The sequence below is a fragment of the Perna viridis genome, chromosome 12, assembly GCF_037379345.1.
Source record: "Perna viridis isolate PV_CMFRI_1.1 ecotype Kerala chromosome 12, ASM3737934v1, whole genome shotgun sequence".
NCBI lineage: Eukaryota > Metazoa > Mollusca > Bivalvia > Mytilida > Mytilidae > Perna > Perna viridis.
Window position 1 is genome coordinate 2293997 of NC_142456.1, and position 9487 is coordinate 2303483.

The 9487-nt window shown below is 32.4% G+C and overlaps 1 protein-coding gene across 1 annotated transcript; it reads right to left on the reverse strand.

Annotated features, from left to right (window-relative positions):
- Nucleotides 1-2988: 2988 nt before the first annotated feature.
- Nucleotides 2989-8861, reverse strand: LOC148600750 (ceramide-1-phosphate transfer protein-like). The gene is made up of 2 exons (XM_088555558.1): nucleotides 8676-8861; nucleotides 2989-6456 (listed from the first exon to the last, which is right to left on the reverse strand). The coding sequence occupies exons 1-2, from the start codon at nucleotides 8798-8800 to the stop codon at nucleotides 5946-5948; spliced, it is 636 nt and encodes a 211-aa protein (XP_088411684.1). The 5' UTR covers nucleotides 8801-8861; the 3' UTR covers nucleotides 2989-5945.
- Between the last annotated feature and the right edge of the window lie 626 nt (nucleotides 8862-9487).

Here is a 9487-nt window from a genome sequence, read left to right on the forward strand (position 1 = left end):
AGGCCATAACTCCAAAAAGTGTCAACTGATTTTCCTGAAATGGCCACCAAAATTAGATATTGAAATACTGAACATTTTATCAATGAACATTAACCATCAATCTGCTTTTGTTTTCTAAATACAGGCAAAATCTGCCAAACAAGAGGCTCCCAGGAGCCTGAATCGTTCTCCTGGTTAAATTTTGTCTTTCAATGGCGATAAATTTAACAAGACGTTGTCTAACAATTTTGAATCAAGAAGACTTTGGTAGGACTTACCATAGGATCATTTCAGCAATTGAAAGTTTCTTTCTATCTATTATAGTTTTCAAGATATTGGCTGAAAACTAAAAAAAAAAAGAAGTCATTTTTCATCTTTCAAGGGCAATAACTCTTACAGTTGTCTGACAACTTTGATCCCTGGAGACTTTTGTAGGCCATATAATAAGGATCATTCCAACAATTGAAAGAATTTGGCTAAAATAAACCGTTTTGGAGATGTAATATGAAAAAAAAACTACTGTCTGACCCTATGTTCTATTTTTAGTAAAGGCGGTCATGTTTTTGACAGATCCGATCAAATACAGAACATTTGTGCAAGATACCCCAAGGAACATTCATACAAACTTTGGATCTTATTGGTCAAGTAGTGTCAGAGGAGAATGTCTTTGAAAGAAATAACATCAAAAATAGCAATAAAAAAACATCGAAAAAAGGCAAGAACTCCATACAAATTGAAATGAAAATTAGACCACAGATAGATCTCATCATGCTGAAAACGTTTATAAAGTCAGATTTAAATAAACCTAACGGTTTTGGAGATATGTGTGAAAAACTATTGTCTGACCCCTATGCTCTTTTTTTTTAGTAACGGCGTCCATGTTTTTCAACAGATCAAAAATCCCCACATCAGTTCTATGCAGGACACCCAACAGACAGATCTCATCATGCTGAACACTTTTATGTAGTTAGAATTTAAATAAACCTAACGGTTTTGAAAATATACTAGTATGATAAAACCTACTGTCTGACACCTATGTTTTATTTTATGTAACGGCCGCCATGTTTTTTTAGATGAATCAAAAATCAAAACACAACTTTTGTGCGAGTACCCTAAGGAATATAAGTGCAAAGTGTCAAATTCTTATGCTCAGTAGTTTCAGAGGAGAAGACAACGGGCACCAAGTGATGGCAACAAAAAGGTAAAATTAGCCAAAAAAGGGCAATAACTCAATAATTAAAGGAACCATTTTCTTGAAATATTCAGGGAAGAGAGACCTCTTTGAGTCAAAGAACTTTAAGATGTCTCAGATTTCTTCTGTTATGGTTTTTGCGATATAACAAAAATATACCCGTATGTTCTATTTTTAGTGAAAGCTGCCATCTTTTTCGGGGAGGGATCATAACGGATACAATTTGTGAGTAGGCATGCCAAGAGTGATTGTCACCAAATTTTATCAAATTCTTTACAGTGGTTTCAGAGGAGAACATTTTTAAAGAAAAGTTAACGACAAACGCCAGACAGCATGCCGCCATTGGGCCAACGTTGACTGATGCCTGGATCATTGGCTTTTAGTTGGCGTTGACAGGACAACGTTGGCTGATGGTTGGATCGTTAGCTTTTAATTGGCGTTGGCAAGACAAAGTTGGCCAAATGTAGTAGTCCGTTGTTAGGGAAATATTTCTTCTTGATTTATTTTTAACCAAAATGATTTTTACTTGACAACCAAAATGATTTAACACGACATTTTGAAATTTCAAATACTTTCATATCAATAAAAGGTTCTACGTTGGTCCTACTATATTTGAACAACCATTTCATTTTATGTTTCTCTTTAAAAACTTGTTTTAGAAGCGAATTCTGCGTGAGAGTATTGTTAAATTTTGATTTTCAAATCAAAACCATGATTAGACGATTTGCATTATACTACGTTTGTCCAACCAAGAGCCAACAGTGAGCCAACACTGAACCAACATTGTACCAACGTTGAAACGACTTTAGTAAGTAACATGTTAAAAAGACTTAAATTATTCATGATGCAAAAAGTATGTCGGTCTCAAGAAAGGAAAACTAGAAAGCAAATCCGGATGTATGAAAGCAAATATTGTATTGCATCTAATCTGCGATACTAAGTTGAGCCAACGTTGAAACACCAAAATATATATATTTATTAATATAATTGTACTTCTATCAAAAAGTATTGTTGGCTCTGATCTCGAATTCTGTTAACTGCATGTTTAATATTCATGCAACACGTATTGGCGTTTAATATTTAGAACTTAATAACACAAGAAAATTATTATGACTAACCAAATCTAATTTATGAAAAAATAGTGTACGTGATTATCCCCCCTCTTATGCAGCTTTGTAACGGAGAGCGTAATACACCTTTTACGAAACAAAAGTTGTCTTTTATTTTGATGAAATGTGTACATATTTTCAATGTAAAGTCATTCTAAACACAAAATAGTGACAGGCATTATCATATGTCTATTCAATGCAAAAAATTGCAAATTTTCAATATTTAGTATACCAATGCTCGTAGTATCTGCTAATGTTATAATTGATTTTCTTGTTTCAATCTTGTAAACTACAATCAGTTTGTCATTGGTATAATCTTACTGTTAAGAATTTATATAATAGACAGAGGGGAAAGTGAGCACTTACTATAAATACAAGTGCACATCATCAGCATTCAGGACATGACCAGGAAATACATAAAAAAATTATGTTCTAATATCTTAAGGAATACAATGGTCTGACCATATGGTTGGGTTAATGTAGAGCTTATGTTGGGCCATTATTGGAGATTCGCTGGGTCAATGTTGGCATTACGTTGGGGCAACATTGGCTCAACTATTGTTTGCCTCCATTGGCTCTCTTTGCACTTCCAACGTTGGGCCAAAATTGGGTACCCAACTTTGGCCCAACATATGAATGCTGTCTGGGTAATGAGAAAAGCTCACATGGCCTTTTAGGGAAGGTGAGTTGAAAATGAAAATACATCAAAATCTTTCAATGGATTTAATACATTCATCATCAAATTGCACAAGACAATGTCTTAAATCCTCATTACATCTGAATAAACTAGTATCACACAATACTATTAAGAGATATAAAATTATAACAGTTTGTTCCTTATCATAATACCTGTATTAGTGGTTTTCAATGGTTTATGTCATAACAACAAATTTTTATAGCAAGGCATATTCTTAGTTTAAAGCACGTTGATTTCATGGCCTCATCTTGTTGAACTTAAATGGCCCAAATCAAACACCAGTTTAACAACTAAACTGGTTAATCTAAAAAAATTGCCACCAATGAATTTAGTACTTTAATTGAAATCATAGTATTCATTCCCCATCAGTTTTATTATCATTTTTTGATGTTCAAGGTTAGATCTTCCACCAGGAAAGTAAGGTATGCACTTCTGATTGTCAAAAATATATTTGGAATTCTCTAGTTCTTGCTATAGATATCTTTTGTGTACAAGAATGGTATTTATGCTAACTCTACCAAGTTCTGTTAGACCTGCATTTTGTTCAACAGTATGGTTTGCTGTTTGTGACTTAAATAAAATGATTACAAGGCAGATTTCAAAAACTTGTGATTATAAAAAAAGACTATATTACACTAATGTTTACTTCTTTTTGAACAATAAAATTCATTTGATATCTGTTCAAGAATGGTCTTCCTTTTTCATTAGTATAGTATTTTTTTTTTTTTAATTGCTTTTTTAAAGGAAAATTTTGAACCATTTTCAACTGTCTGAAATGAAATAAATCTTTACAATTAGAGACACCTTTTGTCTGGTTCTTAATCACAATCTAATTACATCTACTGAAGCATGAGCATGTATATATGAGCTGCACAAATCAATACTGTGAAAGTACTATTGTTTGTGGGGTGTCAATTTTCATGGTTTTCGTGGGTAGACAAGACCACAAAATTTGGTTTCCAAACAGAAAACATTGAACCCTGTGAAGTATCAGAGCTGCTGAAACATTGGGAGCAGAAATTCATCAAATTAAAGCAAATAAACATCTAAAGAAAAGGACATTCATAAGTATAATACAGACTTGAAAAAAAAAATGGAATTCAAATCAAAGCAGATGGATGTAAGGTCTGAAGAAATCGTTATTAACATATTTCAAACAAACTTTAAAACATGTCATGTTATGAGTTATAATTACACTATACATACATACACTACTGTCAACACAAGTTTTAATTTTTCCATTCTCCATAGTGAAGATATTTTAAGTGTCGCACAGTGTCACCACTTCAAAAATTATCTGTAATAAACTTCCCCTGTCTTTAAACCAAGGTATATTTAATGGCTAAGGAATGGGGCATTTTATTCTGGTTTTTACTTTGGTGGAGTCACAGTGGAGGACATCAGTGACTGCCAAGAGTGGAGAAATTAAACTTTTGGTTGACTGTAGCGTACATACATACATATATACACTGAAAAAAAAACCAATAAAGTAATGATTGTTCATGTATGTGTATGTTACATTTACACACGCCAAGATATAGTCCTTCTAAAATTTGTGAAAAGTCCTGAAACATAAAAAAATTGGTCCCTCTACCAGTATTAGTGAACAGAGCATTGTTCCTTACACATAGTATGTGAGGATGTGGGAAATTTCACTTGTCCATCTAGCAATAAAACTAACAATAAATAGTATAACCACAGCAATTCACAACCCTTTTATAAAGAAAAAGCTTGTTAAACTTAGGAACAAAAAGTCCAGGAGTTTTAATATTTCTCCTAACTGACCTCTGACCTGAACAGATATTTTACCCAAAAAAGAAGCAGGTAGTTCAATGTAACCTAAAACAAGTGATCCATGTAACCTAGAACAAGTGGTCTAAGTAACCTAGAACATGTGGTCCATGTAACCTAGAACATGTGGTTCAAGTAACCTAGAATAAGTGGTCCAAGTAACCTAGAACAAGTGGTCCAAGTAACCTAGAACATGTGGTTCAAGAAACCTAGAACCCTCATCGACAAAACATAATAAAATATGATTGTAAGTTACTTAATTAATTCAAAGCTTAGGCCAGTATTTTTTAACATCCCTTATTTCCTATTTTGATAGCTATACCAATATGTAAAAAAAAACATTGTAGGTCGATCACACAGGGCTTCGCCAATGCCATAATTTGCATTTTTTTTTAAATCTGGCAACAAAAATAACTTATTGGTAATTTTTTTGGTTAACTAGGTTGTATATATTCAAATTGACAGGAAGCATTTCATCAACAGGACATCCCAAAACCCTGATATCGAGAGTGAATCTGGGGATAATGTATGTACGTCATGAATGAAGGTTTATTATCAGCAGACTACTTCAAAATATCACTTCTGGTCCGTACATTGTACGTTGTATTGGTGATTTTTATGGTAATGAACAATGTATACAACACTCTCATCACTTTACAAAGAAATCAAAATATATAAAGACTTGGCTTTCAGGAAAATGGCATATGAGAACCAAGAGATTAAATTTAAATGACCTTCAAGCATTTATTGTAATTTCAATTTCATGGCAGAACCTTTGTAAAATACTCACATTAGGAAACTAATTCTCACATTTAAAAAAAAAATATGCATATATATATTTTTGTGTTACAAATTTACTTACCATTTAGGATTTTTTCAAAGGAAAAAAATAAGTAAATTCTTTGATATGATAAGGAAAATTGGAAAGAAATAATAATAATAAAAAACCCACATATTTTTAGTTTGTGTGAAGTGTGTTCCTACTACTAGAAATTGCACAAAAAATGATATCACAGAAATTACATCAAGCAAACCATTGTAAATCTGATTTACTATTTTAAAAATAACAAGACAGTACAAATACCTTGAGGTCAAGAATAAGATCACAACAATAAATAAAGACAATGGTCAAAAATCTAAAAATAGTTAACAATTACAAATCTAAAACCAATTGTCATTAAGGTAGTCCATGTAAATCTTCTCTGGTGTAAATAGCTTCCGTAATATCAAAGATACGTTTCTGTAAATCAGCCGTCTTACCAAGATACTCTGACGCCTTTTCAGCATCCTGAACACCTAATTTTTCAATGAAATGTTTTCTAGTTGGAAGAGTGTAGACAGCAACATGGACACCTTTCCTAATTAGCCAAGGATGGTGCTTTGCCAGGGTTTCATCATAAGCTACTTTAGTGATGTGGGACATTTTATCATGCTCTTCTGCTACTCGAATATCATGCATTAGTCGTGATGTAAATTCTAATGCACGATGTAGACGAAGAAGTGTTCTTGATCCTGAGGCTTTCTTCTTGTTATTGGTTGTATCGTTAGCAACTTCATATCGAATCATCTTTTCAAAGGATTCATAATCAGCTGCTTCTTCAGATTTTCTGTATTCTCTCAAAATGCCAATCTTTTCCACCACATCTGAATTTACAAAGCTAAAAACTGATCCCATTATTCCAAACATCCTGAAAAATGTCAATAAATAATGACACTTGTGAGAAATTAAGAATCTAACAGGGTTGAAAATGCAAAACAGAGAAATCTAAAATTCCAAACCGTAAGATTTTAAGTCCTCTAATGACGCTCTATTGATTTAAAGAACATTAAAATCTTAATACAATGTAATTACCCGAAGGTGTCTGAGATTTTCTGGTTGCATTTTCTGACAGTTTTTGATCCTTTTTCTCCATTTAAAAAATTAATTTTGTGCTCAATACGCTCTATTTGCTGAAATTCCTTTGTATTTACAGAATGTCACAATTGTTGCATGCTTGATCTCAACCGTGGATGAGCAGTGTTCTAGGATTCCAATTTCCTGTTACCTGGGGCAAGTGAAATTTGGGTCAGGGAAAGTTAGGTACTTAGTTACACTTTCCCATGGCAAGTTGAAAACTTCATATGCTGTAAGGATTTGTTTTGTTAGAAAAGCAGTCATTGACTGTGGGAAAGTTGATTTTATATGGATTTTTCCCGAGGAAACCTCAATTTCTGAATAATCCTAGAACACTGATGAGATAAGGATATCTCACATGGATAAAAATAAGAATATGCTGGTCTCTTTAGCGAGAAAAGATTTATACTGCAACATAAACTACTTGTTTACATACATACATGTAGGCTTGCACAGTAAGAGGAAATCCAAATACATTTTACAAAATAGTAATAATACAAGTAACCAAGGGAACCAAGATTCTAGCGGAAATCAAACAAACGTAATCCAGGGACAAAGACCAGACATGGAAAAAAGACACACACAACAAAAAACATCAAATACCGTAACCAAAATAATACATACAAAGCAGCAAAAGTAAATGAACAACTTGGACTCCACTAAAAACTGGGATTAAGCATTGACCAAGTGCACTGGTAGGGTAAGCGTCCTCTGCTTTTCTAGAAACACCCTTCAAGCTGCTCATAAAAAGTCATGTCCAGGGTAGAAAAAAAAAAGAAAACTGACATGTTGAACAAATTAGTTCTCATGGTGTACTCTAGCACTGCTAGAGATTGTCTGGCAAGCTATTTTCTGACTTGGTGCCATCCTAACCTCTAATATCTGACATGTTGAAAGCCACCACAAATGTGAATTAGTTAAACATGTGTTTTAAAATATTTTAAGTCTTTTATTTATATAAAAGAAGTTTGACCTACTGGAAATCAAGCAACCATAATCCTAAATTTTTATTAAATACCCAGAAAACATTTGTAATGAAGACAGTTATCAAAGTGACTAGTACAATATATTTTTGACAAAACGAAATTAAAGTTGGTAAAGGCTATTCGTTGGTTAATTTAGTATGTTCGTTTTGCAAATTTTAATATCCATAATTTTATCAACCTGAGTTACACATTCAAAAAGCCAAAAACCCAATGTGAAGTTCCTTTAAACTGCTTTTACAAACGATTTCCAGGATTGCTGGATTTTCTAATCAGGTAGGTCATTTGTTTTTCTTCAGACACAAAGTTCAGTTTATTCATCTTCTCCTGCATTATGGGAAAGAAACTGTAAAAAATGTTTTAAATGGTAAATATTCTGCAATAATTCTGCCGATTTCAAAGAATGTTGGAATGAGCAGTATGAAGTAAGAGGTTGGGGTATGGAGGAACGGAATTCCAACCTCTTATGTTGTAGGAGTACTCATAGTGCAGATGGTTACATCATAAAGTTATGAAGAAAATAAATCCAAATAAACTGTAAATGGCATTATCATCTTTAAAAAGTGCCATTATTCAACTTTGTCCAGTTACTGATTCTATTTTAAACAACGGAGTGGAGATTACCTGCTTTTACATTGTATTATACATTTATATAGTTAATAAATATTGTGGTGGAACAAAAAAGTGTGGAACCTATACAAAAGTCATATTTTGCACAAATTGTTGATTGAACTGATTCAACATACATGTACATGCATGTATGCATATTACAATATGATATTTACCTTGAGTTGAAAGCTTTAAAAATGAAACCATGGTAACATATGCATGATATGGGACAATTTTTTCTCCAAATTATGTCAATAAAGATAATTTACCATAACAGTGACTAAACGAAAAAAATTACCAGAACAAAGTGATATGTAAAATCAAATTAAGTGCGATTTACTAGAAACTTCGACAGTTTACTAACATTTAACAAATTAAAATGAAAGCATAATCTAATATGACTGGTCTACATTTTACATACTTAGATAATTCTTCGTATGCATCAACATAATCGTCCATATGAATGGTTTCATCTTCCTTGAGGCAGTCGTTGAACAATTTGTATAATCGTTCGATGTCAAATTTTTCGTGGTGGTGCGATGCCATTTTTAAACAATGATCAAAGTTTGAAAAATACCTGATAAAACAGTGTTTTATAGAACGCGCGACTGACCTGACAATTAATTTCTTATCTGATTACCTATAAACAATCTTTCTTCTTAATTTAATAACAACGTACTTATCGTTATTTTCATAAAAAAACTTTTGATTAATTTATTCTTGAAAATCTTTTATTTAATGGTTTGCTGTACGTATAAAATTTCATAATAAATTGTTGTTTGAATTTGCTCTAATTAATAGTCATGAAATGACAAACGCCATTTATGTACAAGACAAAATTTTCACTTGGTTATAAGATAGATTATTCGTGATACCTGTAAATTGCGAAACGAAAAACAATTTATCAATACAAAACGAAACAAAAAAATTATCGATGCGAAACGAAACAAATCGAAAACGAAATGAAACAAAATGAAATCTAAACAAAAAGAAACAAAACTAAATGAATCGAAATAAACAGTGGCGCAATATACTCAAGTACCATAAAAATAAACTAAAGGTGAAAACGAAACAAAACATGCAGAGACAAAAAATTCCTGCATTTAGACAGGAGCAAAAATCGAACGGCATGGTTAAAGTACTTAGGCGTGAACACAACCCTCCCCTTTAAAATCTGGCCACTGTGGAAAAAATTACATAATTGAACACATCTAAAAATCAGTTCAAAAATGT